General features: G+C 40.8%; 1 protein-coding gene across 14 annotated transcripts in view; it reads left to right on the forward strand.

Annotated features, from left to right (window-relative positions):
- Positions 1-18,923, forward strand: part of ERC1 (ELKS/RAB6-interacting/CAST family member 1) — a 172,634-nt gene extending 153,711 nt beyond the window's left edge. For 8 of the 14 annotated variants that reach the window (XM_035127943.3, XM_035127945.3, XM_088652360.1 and 5 more), the window contains 2 exons: positions 5,505-5,693; positions 12,199-18,923. In XM_035127943.3, coding sequence (XP_034983834.3) covers positions 5,505-5,693; positions 12,199-12,336 — 327 coding nt within the window. In that variant the 3' untranslated portion in view covers positions 12,337-18,923. Of the gene's footprint in view, positions 1-5,504; positions 5,694-12,198 lie in introns of those variants that run through there. The other 6 variants (XM_088652368.1, XM_088652369.1, XM_088652370.1 and 3 more) reach the window with 4 other exon arrangements.
- The last annotated feature ends 1,405 nt before the right edge of the window (positions 18,924-20,328 follow it).

A 20,328-nucleotide genomic window follows, 5' to 3' on the forward strand; every position in this document is an offset into this window, starting at 1 on the left:
AAAAACGTGATGATCTAATGCAAGCTTTTTCATAGTCTCTTTGGAAGCTGTTTCTGGGAGTGTCAATAGAGAAAGCAGTGTTCATTCTTTTGTATCTTTCCCCAGGTTTTTTTTCCCTTCCCCAAAGTTTGGCTAGTTCCCAAGGTGAAGGCGGTGAGCTCTGGAAATCATTAATCCATGGGATTTGTTCGTGGTGTATTAAAATTTCAGAAAGAATTTGCTTTATAAATATGATTTCTTGATTGACTCTGGCAGAAATGAAACCAGAAAAGATGGGTCTGTCAATGCAGCCAAAATTCTTTACAGTGGTTTCTGTTGAAACGTTATGGGCAGGGAGGAAAAGTCAAGTATGGAAGTGACTGCTGCTGGTTTTGAACCTCTTGTTGAGGTTCTGCAGTGGATTCTTCCAAAAGATTCAGAACTTATAATGGAAATTGATCATAATTTTTAAGGATGTTCTTGTGTTTTCCTTTTCCACTGTGGATAGGGAGAATCAATATAGCTATTAGACATTCCCTTCCCAGGATCCATGCCCAGTCCAGCCCGCATTTTGACTGTTTGCACCAGGTGTGGGGCACAAGGGACAGATTGGGATTCTGTTGGTGTTCTGTTTTGACAGTTTATCTGCCTGGGCTGATGGAGACTGTCCCAAATTTGGAGTTGAGGGCCCCCCTGGCTTGCTGTCTTGGGAACCTCAATATTCACATCAAGGTTTCCTGGTTTGAGACAGTGTAGGATTTTGACTGCCACAAATGCCATTGGGCTATAACAAAATGCCATTGGCACAACCAAAACTATGTGTTCACTAGGCAGAAATGTGGGTTTGATTGTAGGGGATTTTTCATCAAGTGGTGGTCAGACCGCTTCATGTTGAGGTTTTGACTTTCAGCACCCATTTTCCTCTTTGGGGGTGGTTAGACCTATTAAGATAGTCTGCTATCAGAAGCTTATAATGTCTGAAGGATTACAAATTGTTGCCATGACTGGCACTCCGGTAGAGGTTTTGCTCACTCTTTGGGGTACAAAGAAATCTCTGGTCACCTTTTAATTAGTCTTAGTCTTTAACTGTATTGTTTTTATTCTTTCTTACTTTATTGTACAGTAGTGTATTTGAGCAATCTTTTTTTCCTGATGGAAGTTAGTCAAAGTGAAATTTTTGTTCCTCAATCCAACCTGCATTTTAACAGGGTTAATAAATACTACTAGTTGGCACAGTTTTCAGCATTGAAATGAAAAAAACCATTTTGCATTGAGCCGACTTCTGTTTATGGTTTTTAAATAAATTCACTCGGTACATTGTGCCAATATTTTCAAATGCACTTTTTATGTCATGTTTGACAGGTTTTATCGTGCTTTAAATGTGTTAAACTGGACATTGAATGAATACCGATAGCTTGGGCAGAGACAGGGATGGCCAGAATATCTCTTGTTAATAAAAAGAGGCTGTTTTAGAAAATATTCCCATATCTTGGATAAGCTCTAGAAAGCATTCAGGTTGCACAGAGACTTGCAACCCAGCTCATCAGTCCTGTCCAGCTCTGCCTTTCTGCTTGGCAGGTGCTTTTTGCATCCTCTTAAGATAAGCTCTGCAGTTGCGGGAAGCACTGTGACTCTTGCTAAGTGGCCAGCTCAAATTAGATGTGGGAGAAACATAGAGATAAGCAGGGTACTTACTGGTGGAGTTAATGCATCCCAAGGGAAAGAAATGAACTCCTCTGTGAGCTTTACTATTCTCCAAGAGGGCAGGATCAGCCCTTTACAAAATAAGCAGCAGTAATCAAATTAGGATGCTTTCAGCAAGTGGCTTATCCATGGATAAAATGATCTTGTTTCCAACTTAATGGGTTCTGTTCCCATAATTTAGGTAGTTTATACTAAAGGAAAGGGGGTCAGTATCATCATACAGGACTAACATTATACAGCCATACCTCGGGTTACAGCCGCTTCAGGTTGTGTCTTTTCGGGTTGGACTCCGCTCCGAACCCGGAAGTACCAGAACGGGTTACTTCCAGGTTTCGGCGCATGCGCAGAAACACTAAATCGCACTTAACGCATGCGCAGAAGCGTCAAATTGCAATCCGTGTGTGCGCAGACGCGGGTTGCGAGCGCTGCGGCTTGCAAACGTGCCTCCCGCACGGATCACGTTTGCAACCAGAGTGTCCACTGTACAGTATAGAGTGGCGTCAGAAAGGAACTAGTTCAGCAAGCATTCATATTATGTTGGATAATGATAATGATACTATTTCAAAGGATAGTGTTACAGTTTCCTCTCTACCTAAAGATGACCAGAAGACATGTCTACTGTGTTGCAACATGCAGCCTTACCATACATAATCTTTTATAGGTACCGTGTTTCTCCTAAAATAAGACACGTCTTATATTTATTTTTCTTTTAAAAAAATACATCGCGGCTTATTTTCGGGGGATGTCTTATTGTTACGTATGGTACGGGGCTTTCTTGCACCGCCCGCTGAGCCTGCTGCTGGGTCCCAGGGCTTCATGCGGCACGGCTGTGGCTGCTGCTGGCTCCTGCCGGGTCCTGCAACATCGCGCGCCGCCCGCTGCTGGGTCCTGGGGCTTCACGCAGCGCGGCGCGGCTGAGGCTGCTGCCGGCTCCTGCCGGCTCCTGTGGCTCCGCGCGCCGCCCGTTGAGCCCGCTGCCTGGTCCTGGGGCTTCGTGCGGCGCGGCTGAGGCTGCTGCTGCTGCTGCTGGCTCCTGCGGCTTCGCGCGCCGCCCGCTGCCGGGTCCCTGGGCTTCACGCGGCGCGGCGTGGCTGGGGCTGCTGCCGGCTCCTGCCGGGTGCTGCGGCTTCGTGCGCCGCCCGCTGAGCCCGCTGCCGGGTCCCTGGGCTTCACGCGGCGCGGCTGGGACTGCTGCCGGCTCCTGCGGCTTCGCGCGCCGCACCGCGTGAAGCCCAGGGACCCGGCAGCGGGCGGCGCGCGAAGCCGCAGGACCCGGCAGGAGCCGGCAGCAGCCCCAGCCGCGCCGCGCCGCACCGCACCGCACCGCACCGCGTGAAGCCCAGGGACCCGGCAGCGGGCGGCGCGCGAAGCCGCAGGACCCGGCAGGAGCCAGCAGCCTCAGCCGTGCCGCACGAAGCCCCAGGACCCGCTGCTGGGTCCCTGGGCTTCACGCAGTGCAGCGAGGCGCGGCTGGGGCTGCTGCCGGGTCCTGCGGCTTCGCGCGCCGCCCGCTGCCGTGTCCTGGGGCCCTTTCAGCCGGAGCTCCGCGCGTCACTGTGCTGGGGCTCCCGCTGTGCTGGGGCTCGGCGCAGCGCGCGCTGCTGCGTTTGCCGGCTCGCTCTGGGTCGTCCCGCTGGCTCCCCCAACACGTCTTATTTTGGGGGGATGTCTTACATTTTTTGGCCTTCAAAAGATCGTGCCATGGCTTATTTTAGAGGCACGTCTTATTTTAGGAGAAACACGGTATCTATGTAGAAAGAATACTGTGTTCTCAACCAAACAGTGCTTCACCCTAGTCCTACATTCTTGACCTTTGTTTCCCTATTTTAAAAGTGAATTCTAAATTTTATATCAACACTGGTCTCAGCCCTAATCTGATAAATGCTTTTTAGAATTTAGAACTGGTAAAAAGAATTATACAACTATCACACCCATGATTGTAGAACTTTTCCAGTCAGCCACACGTTTACCCTGTTTCTCCAAAAATAAGACATACCCATAAAATAAGCCGTAGCAGAATTTCTAAGCATTTGCGCAATATAAGCCATACCCCGAAAATAAGACATAGTGATAGGCGCAGTTCTGGAGGCCGCCAAGGAAGAGGCTAGGCTGGACATGTAATAAAAAATAAGACATCCCCTGAAAATAAGCCACTGTTGTTTTTTTGAGGAAAAATAAATATAAGACGGTGTCTTATTTTTGGAGAAACACAGTATATGAATTTTCAGTGTGCTAAATCATGTTTGAGGTAAATCAGCTGCTTCAAAGGAAGGGAAAGGCATGTACTGTAATACATTTCTGGAGTGAAGGGTGGAGATTTTTCACTTCCTTCCCTGTCTCATTCAGAGGTCAGGCTCCTTAAAATCCTGTGTCATGCAAAAATTACACATTTGTAACTGGGAAAAGATGATAGGCAAAAAGTGATGTACATAGTGAAGGGATGGTAAAGATTCTTGGGATAAGAATAACTTTTTGAATTCATTCTGTTGTAAACACAAGAAAATAAACATTACCAGACCACACATTGTATTGCTTTCAAGTTACCAGTTCCAGGCACTCAAGTAAATAGAGAACTGCTGATATAGGGTTTCCATTGGGGGGTGGGTTAAATTACAGGAGCTTTAACAATGGGTGTACAACAAAACACACTTGCATTTTACAGGGAATTTTAAAGAAGAATGGTGTTGCTAATGAATTATTTCTCCTTTGTAGTGTTCTTATCTTGCTGGGTGTGACATACCTTTACTTATCAGTTATACTGCAGGCCTGCTAACTTAAGGGGTTTTTGAGAAGGATAGCCAATATTACTACTATTGTCTGCAGCCAACCACAAGCATTGTGTCAATTAAAATTTATTTCCTTTCCATAATTTTGCCTATCAAGTCATCCTCAACATATTTCCAGTCCTGTAGCCCTTACAGTCTTACAGCATTGCCTTTTTAATTTTAAATTCCCTGTAACAGAGGTAATATTCCATGCTGTTTCTTTTTACAGTGCTAAAATGTTAATCCTAATGTGCTATAAACAGGGTTCTACAGTCTTACTGGGGAAGGGATTTTGACACCACTAATCTGTAGCTTTCAGCTCCTCCTATTGCACGACCATTAATCCATTCAAAGAGTGTTGGAAACATAGCAAAGGAGCCAGAACAGTTGTGTATGCAGGACAATGTTGAAAGTAGTACCAGCACATGTTTCTGTTGACTGAGAGATTATCACACTTCTGTGTTCATTAGCAGAGTTAGAGGGTATGGCTGGAAAGATACCTTATGCCTGCTGACAAGCAGAAGGTGCAACCACAGATTTTGCCTGGATGTGAACTTTTTGACAGCTAAAACTTCACCACAGGCAACCATTGCTGATGCAGGCCTTGTACCTTGTTTTTGTTGTTAGAGATTCTCTTTCTTATTCCTCAGTGTTTAATTGGTTGTAATTAACAGAATGTTCACACTCTCAATTTTCCATTTTCCAATCCCTGTGCTCTTTTAGAAGGAAGCACATGATATAATTAAATAAATCTGCCAAACATTTTAAATTAGTATTTTAATGTATAGCGGAGAAACTTTTTCTTGAAATCTGTTAATTTGCTTAGGAGGGCCCTTTCAAGTCAAACAAACAGAATTATATGCAACTCTTCTCATGACTGGATTCACTCATTCTCTTCTTATCTCCCCTACCCCACCATGCAATTATATTTTTAAGTAGAGAGAATTTGGTTACTCCTCTTAGCTTTCCTCCAGTTTTCTATGTTATAATTAAGTAAATGTTCCATTTGCTTACGTATGTGTCAGATTATGATTGACTTGCATTCTTTTATTTTAGGTAATTCAGCCCCTTTTAGACCTTGATCAGAATCGCAGCAAGTTGAAGTTGTATATTGGACATTTGACAGCCCTGTGCCATGACCGGGACCCCCTGATTCTCCGAGGACTCACCCCGCCTGCTTCCTACCACCAGGATGACAACCATGCAGCTTGGGAGAAGGAGCTGCAGAAGATGACTCTGGAGCAGGTGAAACAACTTCTCTCATATATATATATATATATATATATATATATATATATATATATATGTATATTACACAATATGGGGCTATTTAGTTCAGATGATAAAGGGTGTATTAAATTGCACATGGTGCAGAGAAAGTGGATAGAGGTACATTTTCTTCTTCTTCCATAGCACCAGAACCTGGGATCATACAGTGAAGCTGAATGTTGGGAGGTTTGGGATGGACACTTGCTCATACAATGTCCAGTTAGAAAATTAGCTTTCACAAGAAGCCACCAAATTGGACAGCTTTAAAAGAGGGCTTAAACAGATTCATGGAGGATAAGACTACCTATGGCTACTAGCCATGTATAGTCATACCAATACATAATGTGTCCGAATGCCAGTCACTGGATAACAGCAGGAGGAGGAGGGGCCTCCTGTCCCCCTTGTCTTGCTTCTGGGCTTCCCATAGTTATCCTGTTGGTCACTGTGGAAAAGGGGATTCTGTAGTCTGATGTAGTAGGACTCCTCTTAAGTTCAGGCTTCCAGCAACTCTGCCATGCCTTCTTCTAGGATAGTATAAACTGTATGAAATTCAAGCTGGTCTACTCATTCTCTCCTTCCGATTCTAGTTTTTCTTTCCCAAATGATATTTAATATTCTGTGGCTCCTGATAACTACTGATCACACTCAGTCCTCATTGGGATGTTGGGGGACTTTCACCTTTGGGGGGTTGGATTTATTATTTGTTTTGCACTTCTGCAGAACCTGAGGTTCCTGAACCTATGTTAATGCTTCTTCTTTGTTCTTAGCTGCACTCTTTTGGCTCCAATACTGCCGGTATGGGGGCACCACGTTCAGTGTTAAGCAGATGAAAGCCTGCCTCTGATTTTTCCTAACACGTTTTGTGTTTTAACGAGACAATAATAACTTATTATTTCCCTCTTGTTGAAACATTCGGAAACTTTAAATTGTTCAATTTAGAATGCAGACTTCTAGTTGGTGTTTATATTTAAAGAATAACAACAGCAACAGCAACAACGGAACAAGAACAATAGCAGTAAAAACTTAACACATAGAAAATCATCAAGGCTGATTTACCCACTGAATTTTCAAGGTAGAAGTTTCTGCATCTCTGAACCAAAGAAAATGTAACGGATTGATTCAGATGTAATGCTAAGCTATGATTTAATGTTGTATGCATGACCTTTGTAGACTCCTCCTTTCCCTCCTCCAGTGCAGCCCTAAGGAGAAGAGGGGAAACTTTCCCTTTTGTTTTCAGTTAACCACAGTTTAAAGTACAAATCCTAAACTGGTAAATATTAGCTTATTTATTTAGCCACAGTTTGGATTTGGACATAACACTAAATTTTGGTTAGGGTTTTTTTAAAATGAAAATAAATGAAAGCTTCCAATTGGTACCTGCTGCACCAGAGGAGGGGGGGGGGGGCATCTGATAAACATAATTTAGCATTATGTCTGAATGAGACAATCAAATGAAAATAAAAACAGACACCTTGCTGCCTTCCAAGCTGGATACTGGAGATCTCTAGAATCTTGACTATTAAAGTGTTATGAGAAAATATCCCCTTGAATTATCTGGAATGAGATTTTGCATTTCTTTGTCTTGATTACACACTAAGTACATGGGAGGGATTTGTGCTACACAGATTGGGGCTGCTTTGAATATATTTTGCTTGATTATGTCCCACATAATGTTATAATGCTGTGCTTGACTTCACTGCTTGAAATTTACTCTAATAACTTTTTGTAGCTGGTTGACCTGGAGTTGTGCTTGTGTTGTTTAAATGAAGCATAGTTATGCTCCTATATTGCTGTATAGGCTACAATCCAACAGAAATCTAGACATTCTTAAACTCACTGAGATTGGTGGATTTAAGCACACCTAGTTCTGTGTTGTTTGGATTGTGGCCAAAATGGCACAATTTCCTGATGTTTTTATGGATGAATGATTTGGAAAAGGTGGCCATTTGTTTGGGTCTTGAAGTATGGACATAAGTCCTAAACTAAGCCACACACATAATGTACTTTGCTGCTAGAAATGTCATACTTTGATTTTTCTTTCTTCCTCCTCCTGATAATTGCTAGGCAACTAAGTATTTAGCTCACCAGGGAGCATAGATCTGATTTTTAAATTTCCTTTAGCAAGTTACAAACATGAAAGTCAATTTCACCCCCACATTCTTTTTACTTTAAGGCATTACCTTGAAGCTCCTGACCTGGTTTGGTACCTCTTCAGAGTTACTGTTTACACAAAGCTCTCATTATTCTAGCCCCTCATTTTGCTTACTTAAACAGCTGGAGTAGATTAAGTGCCTAGCCAAGAGTGCAAATGCACTGAAGTATTTGTCGTGTGTGTTTCTGTATTGCTCACATTGGAACAGACATATGTAAATAGATGTTTTACTTGTATACTTGGAAATAACATTTTATGTGCCCTCTTTCACATCATAATCATTGCCCAGTTTTTACTCTTCTCAGACAGCACGTTTAATTCTGTTAATTCTTCCATACTTATATTGTACAGCAAAATCTCTGTCCCATAGTATCTCCAGCCTTTCTACTAATACTCATTTCTATTCCAAACATTTACCCCTCTTCTTTGTGTAGTCATTCAATTTATCATCCTTTCCCTTGTCAGCCTGTGCAGTAGTACCTTTCATCAGTGCTTGCTGCTATCTTCATCAGAATTGAATTCCTTATCTAATTTTCTTCCACTCTGCCTCACTGACTTTGTTTGCAACGATATGAAATGCTTGAATTATTGTATCCAAATTAACCTGTTGTACATTTTACTGAAATTATATTATTGTACCAAAGGAAATTTAACTAAGTTTATTTCATCCGTGAGCTTGAGACTTTTTCTTTCATGATTCACACTATTATATGCAAACCTGGAATATATCCAGTATTCATGTACCACCAAAGAGGCATAAACTGCTGGACATTAATTCTGTACCAACAGCAATAATCTGGTTTCTATAGCCTGGTGTGTTTTTCTTTCTTTCTTTCTTTCTTTCTTTCTTTCTTTCTTTCTTTCTTTCTTTCTTTCTTTCTTTCCCTCTCTCTCTCTCTCTCTCTCTCTCTCTCTCTCTCTCTCTCTCTCTCTCTCTCATCTTTCCTGGTTTCCATCTTTTCCAATGTTTGAACATTTCTCCTTGCACTTTTAACTTTAAAACGCTTTTCAGAAATAGAGGGGGAAAGCACTTCAGCAGCCAAATTCCAAAAGGCCAATAGAAGCAAGTCCAGTAATCTGAAAGAAGAAAGGGTCTCTGAAGATAAATGTGTCTGAAATACAATCCCATGCATGAAGTAGATTTCAGATTTGTTTCTGTCTTCACATATTGATTTGAAATAATCCATGCTGTCCTCTATTGAATCCCTGAGGCCAAAAAGATCCCCCCACCAAATTGCAGCCACAGCTGGTTTCTTCTTACTTTTTTTTTTTAAAAAAAATAACCAACTAATCAGCTGTCAGCACCCATGGGACAAAAAATTGGGCTGAGGGGGGAGTACTATCCTGTAAATTCCCCTAGATCTCTTAGAAGTTTTGTTTGTTTGTTTGTTACCACTTATAAACCACTTAATATTTCAAAAAAAAATTGCAAGTGTTGCACTATCTAGAAACCAAGCAATATATCATTTATCAAAAACACCATCTACCACCATCCTACCATGGTTTCCTCATGAGTTGGACTTCAATAATAGTTACGTTCTCAAATAGTTGAACTTCATCATGTTTCTTCACTGAAGAGAAATCATCATAGGGAGAATTATGATTTTGCATGATTTTGTTTAGGAAAGGAGAACTGCTTCTCATTAAATGTTGACAAATGTTCAGACATGGGTAGGATTCATAGACACAATGATTCTTCAAAAAGTAATTATAATATACACATCTGTCTCTAAGGAAATACCTCTGTATAGCAAGACTCCCAATCCATCTCTGGGTTTTGAGTCTCTTCTCAAAGGTAGCAGTAATATGTTATAGAACTTGACATTATATTTTCATTGTCTCCTCAGACACAGATGTGGCTCATAAGGATATTTCCCTCACTTCATGGTTACATTTCTAGGGAGGGACAGATCTTCTGTAGGTGACTTTTGCCCCATATCCCATTCTTCCTGTCTTCAGATTTCTCATGGAGAATTTATATAATTAATTTCTGAAATAGCACATGCACAGGTTTCCTCTTACTGCAGATTTCTATTGGTTCAGATTAGTCCTCCACCCCATTCAGTTTGCCTTTCATTGCTATATTACATTTGTACTGTACACTTACAGGAGATCATTTCTTATTTTTCTCTTTAAATATATATTACCAAGTTGCCCAAATATTTTGTTCCTGTTGTAGCAGCAGTAAGCAGTGAGGTCAGGATTGGTTGCTTTTCTTCCTAGAAGGGGGGAATGGGGGAGGTATTGATGGTGGATCGTTGCGGCTGGTCTTAAACGCTTACATGGCTTATATTCATGTAAAAGTCTCCAATGCTTTTTGCTCAAAAAGAGGGGGAGCTGTCTGACCTGTGTGATAATGTTGCTGTAATTATTAAGATACATTAATAAATTGCATGATCATGGGGGAGGTGCAGTGGATAATTAGCTTTGTCCCCTGAGTCACCATTAATTCATCTGGCTTCCATCTCTTAGCTGCTATTTTGTGCTTGTCTTTGGTTAGAGGACCTCTGCATTCTAGCATAAAAAAGTAGATCCCACAGTCCTGAAGTCAGTCCACTCTGCTTTAAAGTACATAGTACTTGCATTCCAATTTGTAATAAAATGCATACCATGCTTGTGGAAGATAAGAGAGATATTGGGGGTGAGATCAGAAATTCTTTGCAGGATTTTAAATGGCCAGCCACTGGATAGCTACGGGATACATAATAGATGTAAATATATGATAATTGTTTTAATTCTATTAATGTTTAATTATTTTTAATTACTGTTCCTCCCCTATGTTTTTAATTGTTTTTATTTTATTTGTAAGCTGCCTTACAAATAAGGGAGGGGAAATAGTGGAGTATAAATAAATATATAATATATAATTTTTGAAATATGCACTGAACCTTAGGAAACAGAAGTATTGGTGCAGGGGAAGCCCCTTTGGCTACCTTTAGTTAAGATGCATTACAATTAAGCATTATGCTGACCATTTTTTGCTTCTTTTGGGTTTAGAGAAGAATGCCGCTTAATCTGGTGAACATAACTCGGGTTTACTACCCACCAAAAGTGCACAGAGTGCCACTGTCCTATGTAGTATAAAGATGTCACATATAGATCACAGCTGTGCTGCTTGCTTGAAACAATGTGGTCCCCCCTCCCGTGATATATGCTAAGAACCTGTCAGCGCCTATACTCTCAAATTACCTCTGAACTATCTCTTGTCCTTTGTCATTTCCACAAACCAGCATACATGGAATTCTCACCATAGCTTGGAGTGGGGAAGGAAACCGGGGCTCTCAGTCATGTATCCCCAGTCTATTGGTAGACTCAGGTGGAATCTAGACACATATTTAAAAATGCTGCAAAAATGCTTTTTTTCAAAAAACATTTTGAAAAATATATTGAATTTGCCATAAGCTCACCATTGCCATCTAGTTCACATTTGTATAATGCACTTAAAACACACTTAAAACATTTGCAGCTATATAGCTGATTTCTCTGTAGATTTCACATGCAAACATCTCATCATTCTTCCCTCAAATGTTGAAAGCTACCTTTTTGTTCTCTTTACTTGCATCTTATCTAGCACACATTTGGAATCTGCACATGGCAATTTTCTTTCTGGTAGAATTGTTTGTATTGAATTGAAATTGCAGAGTGAGGTTAACTACTACCTTTTAAAAATAAATAGCCTGAGAGATGGTAGTGGCCATTCAGTAATGTGGTAGGAACTAGGAACCCAATGATGTTTTGAGAATATTACTTTTTGTGGGCAATATGTTAAGAACTTTTCCCTTTATACATTGGTGTTTCCCCCCTTTTAATTCTCTTCTTTCTCCATCTCTCTATACCTCTCTTATACCTTTTGCTTCATAATTTATCATTGTGGTCTTTACTCAGACATGCAAAGGGATGGTGAAAACTAGGTGGTTTTTTGGAGTGCTGTAAATCAGCTTGTGGACCTTTATTGTGGAAAGGTGAGCTGTAAAAAGGAGGGGATGATGGTTTATGCATTAATAGATGACTTTTCAAATGTTCTAAAACATTCCATCCAAGGTGCCCCTTACAGGTGCAACTGCTCAGAGCAAATAAAATGTTATTCAGCAACTATGCTGTCCATTTTTTTATCTCCTGTGTGCTTGCATGAAGCTTCACTGGAAAGCAACATCTGTCAATATGGTTGCCCCAGGCCAGGCATTATATTTTGCATGTGGTTGTGTCTATAGGGATTCCCTGTTTGGTATACATTTGGAGGACAGACTAAGGACTACTTGCTGGTGTGACATTTTAATACACAAACATGTGCTTACTTAATTCTGTCCTTTTTCTTTTCTTTTTTTGCAGCTTCACAATGAGCTGGAAAAAGGTGAGAGGGACAGTGCAGAGCTACAAGAGTTTGCCAATGCCATTCTACAGCAGATAGCCGATCACTGCCCTGACATCCTGGAGCAAGTTGTCAATGCACTTGAAGAGTCATCATGACCGAAGCCAGTGCTAGCCCCCTAGCAGCAGCATGCCTGGGGGCCAAGCCCGGTCAGTCCAAGGAGTCATGAGGATGCAGAAGTGTGTGAAAGTGGGGAGGGGGAGAAAACAGAAACTTTTGGTGCACCTTTTTATAAAAAGAAACAAATGAACCTATCTCCGCTCTTCCAGTTTATAGATACTGATTCATGTCTGCATTCATCCTCTCACTGCCTTTCTTCTTTGGAATATGCCTCCCAGTTACTTTTCCTGTTGGCTTTGGGATACGTCTGCTCAGAAATTTACTGAGTTCAGAAAGCATGGAAGTGGCAATATATTGGACACAAGTAGTTCTGGTGATCCTTGAAGTGGTGGCAGGAGAACACTTGCCTTGATTTTTTTTTTCCAGTTAGTAGAAATCTTTGGCCTACCTTCCTTTATGGGGGAAGTTGAGTATGCTCTGATAGCGGCCCACAGTTGGCCAACATTGATTTAGCTAGCTCAAGGTATGCTGTCTATGTCTGCACAGGAGTTTTATCCTAAAAGCAGAAGTTGTTACAAGGAGATGGGTGGTGAGGAGAATCCCTTGTTCTCTTTGGTAACTTCAATTGAGTAAGAATGGGAAACATGTTTTCTCTGGTTTTCTGCCTATTGTAAGCCTTGTTTTTGTTTACCAAAATAGCTATGAAATGCATGTGGCTGTTGGGGAAGGATCCTACCTGAAACCCTGGAGAGCCACTGCCAGTCAACACTACTAAGCTAGATGGCAGGTTCCTGTGTTTTCTTTAGTCAAGTTTCTTGCTCTTCTGGCAAATTTTAGAACCTTTTCTACATAGCTTTGCATTCTCATTTGAAGGGTGCTCTCTTTATGCATGACTTCTCATTTTTATCTATTTCTGATTTCTTAGGGGTTTACTTTATAAGCTACTAGATAGCTTATAAAGCTCCAAGAGTACTAGATATGGTCGCCCCTACTGCTATCTTCTACAACACTCACCAAAGATTGAGTAAACTCAAGATAGTTTCTCTAAATGGCATTCTCTTAATGTATCCAAATTCACAGGCTCATAAATAGGAAACTGGCTATTCACGTGTTTTGCACTAATTGTGAAAATGCAGTTTTATTCCGGGCAGCATTTTATGCATAGTGTCATTCTTCAGGCATTCACAAGAACTCTGGTATCAGGTTATTTCTTCCTGAGAGGAACTGTTTTTGATTTTTATTCTTGCAGATTTCAGGATTAATAGAATCTTTTGGAGCAGACATAGAAGAAAGAGTTAGGATTCTGAACTTAAAGAAATAAGAGAAAAGATCACTGTTCCTTACAATGCTTTCCTAACTCGTTTACCTCTATGATGATAGCCCAAATCACCATGCTTGGCTTTTCCAGCTTAAGCAATTTATACATGGATAGGCCCATGCATTCAAAGTTTAGAAAGCAGACACTCTCTCAAAGCCTTTTTCTTTTCCCCTTCAACAGTATCCCCTCTCCACCAGTGCAACTTTCCAATTTGGCAATCCACACCCTAAGACATTATTTTCTATGTAGCAAGGAATAATTTTCTATAAAGTTACTGTTCAGTCATTACCATCTTCAACCCACGGACATTGAACCAGCCTCAGTATCCCCAATCAGGAGCCTCTCTGACTGAATCAAGAGTCCTCTAGGCACTCTATGAATCCTTTATTGCTACTTTTTATACACATAGTTTATGCCTTTGAAAATGAAAGGATGCAGTCAGTTCTTCAAGATGCTCCATTTCTTCCTTTCATTCTCATGCAGGAGAAGGAACCTGGGGATACCTCAGAAAGGAGATATCGTATGAATAAGATTGGTTTGGAATGTCAAACAGTGTTTCTCATGTGGATTTTCTGATGAGAAATTCACATTGCTGTCTTAGTTAGCACCTTCAGGACTTTGGAGATCCGGAATGATAGTTTTAGAGCTGATGGCATTAATAGCCTGAGGCTGATGCTTTTTCTCAGAAAGGCAGGCGGGGGGAGAGACTTGAATGTTCTCAAGGTTGAAATTGCCTTTACCGGAAGGCATGTAGACAGTGACTGTACATACCATTGAGCCATGCCTCATACCAGAACCGCGCCTTTGCCCCCATTGTTTTGAGTCAGCACATTTTGATAGGAGCTGTTGTTTTGAAATCTCCCTTATAGCCTTTTCTTCTTCATCCCTAATTACTCACTGTAGGGATTTAATGCTGCCTGTAAAACCATCTCAGCCTTCAGGCCTAACATCTTCCCACCACCACCACTCCCAGGCTATCCTATTAAGTTATATGGCCGCGTCTCCAGCTGCCCTTGTTCCCTGCTGTAAAACAATCCACTCTCTCTGTGGGGGAAGCTATGGAATTTTCCTTATCAGCGGTTGAAATGACTTCTGCTTGTAAACCTCTTACTCAGATGCTCTTTGATAGTGGCTTTGGGGGCAGGGGTGTTGCTGAAATTTTGGGAGTGGAGATGGAGATAGTTGCTTGTGGTTGATACTTCATCCCCATGTGCTTCTGGCACTGTGCATAAATCACATAAACCGGAGTTCTCCATGCTAGTATTTTTGGAGACTTTAACTCAGCTGCCGCCATGTGGCTGTGCTACTACAGACGCAGGAGCAGCTTAAGCAGAGAGATGCCATTCGCAAGGCAGTGTGTACAGGGTCCACCAAAATGAAATTGGGATAAAGCCCATTGTTTACACTCCACTCTACTCACAGCATGTGATTCAGGGGAGGAGGGGATTTGTGAAACAGAGCCAGTTCCCACACTGGCCATTTGGTTTCTGTCACCCAGCAGCACACCTGCTGTTTGAACCCCTCCCTCTCCAAGCCCAAGCCTGGAGTATGCATCTCTTTCAACTCCTCTCTTATCCCACCACCATGCACACAACTTTCCCACCCCATTCCATGAGCTCAGAGTCCTGTCACCCTAATGCCTAAGCTCCCAGTAAAAAAATGATCTAATCCCTCAGTAAAGTAGAGAGAGAAAGAGAGAGAATAAGCAAGATCTTATCTTGGAACAATCACCTGACTTTATCAGCAGTGTGCCATTGCAGATAATCTCCTTGATGCCATTTGGATAGAGGTCCTGTCTCTCTGCATTTCTCTAGGAACTGTGGAGCCTTAAATACAAGGTGTTGGCCATGAAATGTTGTTGAACCTGGCCTGCTTCAACTTGCTTCCTTTAACAGAAGAGTGCAAGATAGTTGACTGCCTTGTGGGTCTGGTTAACATTGTTAACGTTATATGAGATATAAAATGTGCATATCCAAAAGGGTTATATGTGGCAATCTGACTGCCACTACACTATCACAGCTCTGGAAGATTTTTGTATCTGCCATATCTGAAATGAGTGAGATCTACCACAGAAAATACAGCTCTGGACAGTTGTGCTAGAAACGTATTGTTTCCGCACCTTCCTTGTTATTCAGTCCAGCTTTCAGAAATAGCCTCTTATCAGGGGACTCTAAAATCTCTTGTTTTACACTAGCAATGGCCATATACTTTTGTTGCCAGATTATAAAAAGGCTTGGTTGTATTGAAGGAATGTGGTGTTGCTTTTTCAAGCTATAAAGATGCTAATATGTAAAAGGTGGTTATAAACTTCAGGAACCCCCTATAGAGGGAGTAGTGGAGCAGTTTGTCTTAAATTTGATGCAGTTATTAAAACTCTCTGGACAATCTAGGTAATTTCTTGACATCCTAATTGGACTGCTTAATGCTCCCAAGGAATCCAGATTCTGCTTCCAATTCTATCAAATCCAGGTGTTTTAAAATAATAAAATAAATGGCACTTCAGACTCTGAATTGTACAGTGACACTAGCTACTAATGTTCAAAAAACTAATAAGAGACACATCTTAGTGAAATGTCTTTTTCATGTTTGGGGTCTGCTATGATTATTGCCTTTTGCTATTGCTTTCACTCAAAAAATGCCAAACTCTAAAAATCCAAAACTGAACGAAATGGTTAGAGTGTGTGCTATCAAATACCAGTGTATTTGGGTCTTCTTGGTGTATTTTGGAAGATCACTGTGAAATATGTAGTATGGGAGTTTTAGGCATCTGTTTTTCTCTATTCTAACATTCAGGGAGCATTCCGTTTTGGAAAATTCTTATATCTGAAACACTAAGTTAATGGAACACTGATTTCCTCCTATCTCACACCTCTGTGCTAGCAACTGAGCATGGGTTCGTGGAGTGACTTGAGTGAAAATGTCAAAAGAGTTGGAGTTAGAAGGTGCTACTTCAGAGAACTAAACAGTCATGGAAAACAGGTTCTTGATTTAATAATACTGCCCCTAGTGGTGGGAGTGGAATTGGGAAGTCAGGCAATTGGTGGATGGGAGCTGCCAGAATTGACAAGACAAAACTCTTCTCATGCCAATCACTCAGTCTTGTCAGTGCAGCAGGTGCTGTTTTTATAATACAATATTTTTTAACTTTTTTCCATTTGTAGAGGAAAGCCGTTATCCTTCTGAACAAAATGGCTGTGTCTGTTGACCTTTTTTAAAAAAGAAAATAAAAGCATTTCCAAACTTTTTAGTGTCAAAAGTGTAATCATAAGAATACTGACTTTTTTCAGTGTGTGTGGCGAGTGCTGTAACCCTGTCATCATTGGTATTTCCCCTTTCCTTTTTCAGGGGTATATTTTTTATTTTTTATTTTCCTGTTTTGTTCTCTGCTTGTCAATTATTGTCTGTGTGGTCCTCTGGCTGGGACAATTACCGACAATGTGTGTCTGTTGTCCAGTTTTAAATAAAAAAAAGATAGAAGTAGAAATGAAAAAGTTGTGTATTAAAAATATAAAAAATTAAATGTATCATCCAAAGGAATTCAAAATATGAAAAGGCAAAGTTCTGGACAACTCCTCCCAGTTTTATAAGGAAATGGATTTTTTAGGTTCAAGGTACCTTTCAATTGCCTTTGACAGACCAAGGAAGACCAAACCAGTGTGGCCTTCTTAGCAATGTTGTTAACTCCTGATTTTACCCCTCTCCCAATACTGTAATGTATGGATGACCTTTCAAAAACAGGAAGGGGCAGCATTAGAAACTACTTTTTCCATTGATATCTCTGGGGCTTTAATACTGCAAATTTAAATAGAAGGGATGCATTGCAGCATTTTTGCACACTCTTTTAGTCTCTATTTTTTACACGCAAACTACTTAGTATTTCTTAATGCACCTTCATTTATGTCAGTCCCACTTTATTTGTGTGTTATTTTGTATGTACCCACTTTTGAAAAGGTGCATTCAGAATCTTACAACAAAGGGCTTGCCATTCTTTTCTGCACCAGTGGGATGGAATCTTTTTAATCTACTTTTAAAGGGTATGGCCAACATAAATCTGCATATCACAAATACTGTTGCTACTAGCCATATCTTAATTTATTTTACATGAATGTACCTCTTTTTAAAATCCTGGTAAATTTGGGGGATATCAGTAACCCTTTCAGTTTGAGATTACCTATGTTCCTGTGCTGCTGTCTATTTAATTCACTGTCCATTGCTGCAGCAGAAATCAAAGTTGAGAATGCTGGGATACATTTTTGTTAATATGGGATATAAACATTAAGCCAAGCTTAATTGATATTCTTCCTTTAATTTGTTTTTTAGGCATCTTTCATGGCTTAGGGTGAGTCTTGGCATCTCTCAATCATTTCACCTTGTAAACCTGGGTTTCCCAAACTTGGGTCTCCAGCTGTTTTTGGACTACAACTCTCATCATCCCTAGCTAGCAGGACCAGTGGTCAGGGATTATGGAAAATGTAGTCCAGAATCAGCTGGAAGCCAAAGTTTGGGAAACCCTGTTGAGGGAACCCAGGATTTGGCTTAATACTAGTTTCAGTGGACACCTCCTAAATACAAATATTTCCCAGGTTTTGCTTCTCTCAGCTAGTCTTCTGTCCTTCAGTGATATTTGGTATGCTAGATCTAAGCATATTTATGCATATCAAAAGTTCATGTTCTTCTTTAGGTTCCGTATAAGTAAATGGAGTTGTATCCAGAAGACGCTGCTGGCATGACTTAAAGCTAATGTAACATCATGTTCATTCATCCCTGCCAGGACAGTATTGCTACTTCCCTCTCATTTACCTCATGCTGAATTTAGATCATCAGGATCTGTTTTAACAAATTTTTCGTGAAGGCAGCACAGTGAGCTGTCAAAGGGAGTGAAAAATTGTAGGATGACCCCTACACACACACACACACACACACACACACACACACACACACACACACACACTCTCATGCATACACTACAGAAAGTGATCTTCTACTATTTGGAAAGTGATGTGTTGCACTTTAACAGAGGAGGAGATGAGCTTTGCATATATAGTCTGGCATACTTTGAGTTCCTTCTGGAAGGAGCAGCAGCAGGAGATAATAGATGTCTGTGATGCAAGTGCGCACGCTGCCTTCAACTTGTATGTGTTTTATTGATGGAGTCATGTTACTGACAGGATAATGAATTGCAAAGAAATTGTGTTATATATTCAACTTTGCCTTGATAATAGAAACACTTTTGTTCAGTTTTTTTCTTTCCTTTTTTTTATTCACAAACTAAGTTCATGAGGAAATTATAAAATTATTTAAAGATGATGCTGTCTGGTTGTTGTTTTTAATTGCCTTTTAACCTTCCTCTTGCCACACTTCCTTCCGTACCCTCACGTGTACAGTAGTTGCTATACTGACTGCAAAGGATAAGAGCATAAGAAGAGCCTGCTGGATATGTAGCCCAGCATCCTGTTCTCGCAGCGGGCAGCCAGATACCAATCAAAGCCTGCATTCAGGACATGAACACAACAGCACTCTCCTTCTGATTCCCAGCAACTGGTGTGCAGAGGCATATTGCCTCCAGCAGTGGAGGTAGAGCATAGTTGTCACAGGTAGTAGTTGTTGATAACCTTATTGGTTAATTTGTCTTTTCTAATCCAAGGATGTGTTGTGTTTCTATGGAACTGTCAAAGGAGGGAATTGCAGCATTTGAGGAAATGAACTTTTCTCTTGATACTGTCACAGTTGTCACATGACACATATTTAAAGTTCTGGTTAACCATAGAGCTCCATAATTATTTTTCTTCCTTTTTTGATGCTGGTTGGATCTCTACAGTACTTCCCTGTCCCCATTCCTAGAAAAGTCCCAAGTTACTTATTTTCCTTTTAGTACAATGAAAGAGATGCTCAGGATGGCATATCCAGTATACATGCATATCTACCGAAGTACAGTATATAAATGTTTGGTTTTCTTTCACTATACTCCCAACCATCCATGCTACAGTGCCCTGCCATGTGGTGCAAAGCGTCCTGCTCTTCTCCCCCCTCGCCCTCAAAAAAAACCAAAACCTATCTCCAGCAATGCTCTGACATTTCAGGTTCATTTCTTCTTACTGGTATTTTTAAATTCATTCTACTTTTATTATTGTGCATTTCACATATTTGCATTCAAGGAAATTGCATAAGGGCTTTGTTTTGTTTTTTTCAGATTCAGTAAACCAGAAAATTCTTAATTTATCCATTCATTTAACTTGTAAGAAGCAGTAAATAGCTGATTTTAAGAAAAGAAAACTAGCAAAACTAGCTTTTCACCATACAAGACAGCTTTTTTGCTTCCCTTGCTTAAAGCTGCATTCTATCTTGTGCCAAGTCCTATGCACCACTGCTGAATGCCCACCAGGTTCATCTGCCAGCCTGGAAATTCCAGTGCCAGCCCATCTCTACTTGCAACAAGACACATTTGGGGGCTTCTTTAGAACTGGGACCCCCAACAATTGCTCTGCATCTTATTCTCCAGCACTCCTTGCAGTTTTAGCATCCAGGGCAATTGATCAATGCGAGTAGCAGTGCAGACTTTAAATCTCTTTTGTAGTTTGTATCAGGAAATACGGTAATGATCTTAGCCTTAGAAGTTCATGTATACTGAGGCCAAGGATGAAGAACCTGAGGCCCTCCAGGTCATGTTGAATTTCAGCCCCAGATAATATTGCCAATCGTCAGAGATGCTTGG

The sequence above is a fragment of the Zootoca vivipara genome, chromosome 9 (genome assembly GCF_965207765.1).
Source record: "Zootoca vivipara chromosome 9, rZooViv2.hap1.1, whole genome shotgun sequence".
Taxonomy (NCBI): Eukaryota; Metazoa; Chordata; class Lepidosauria; order Squamata; family Lacertidae; genus Zootoca; species Zootoca vivipara.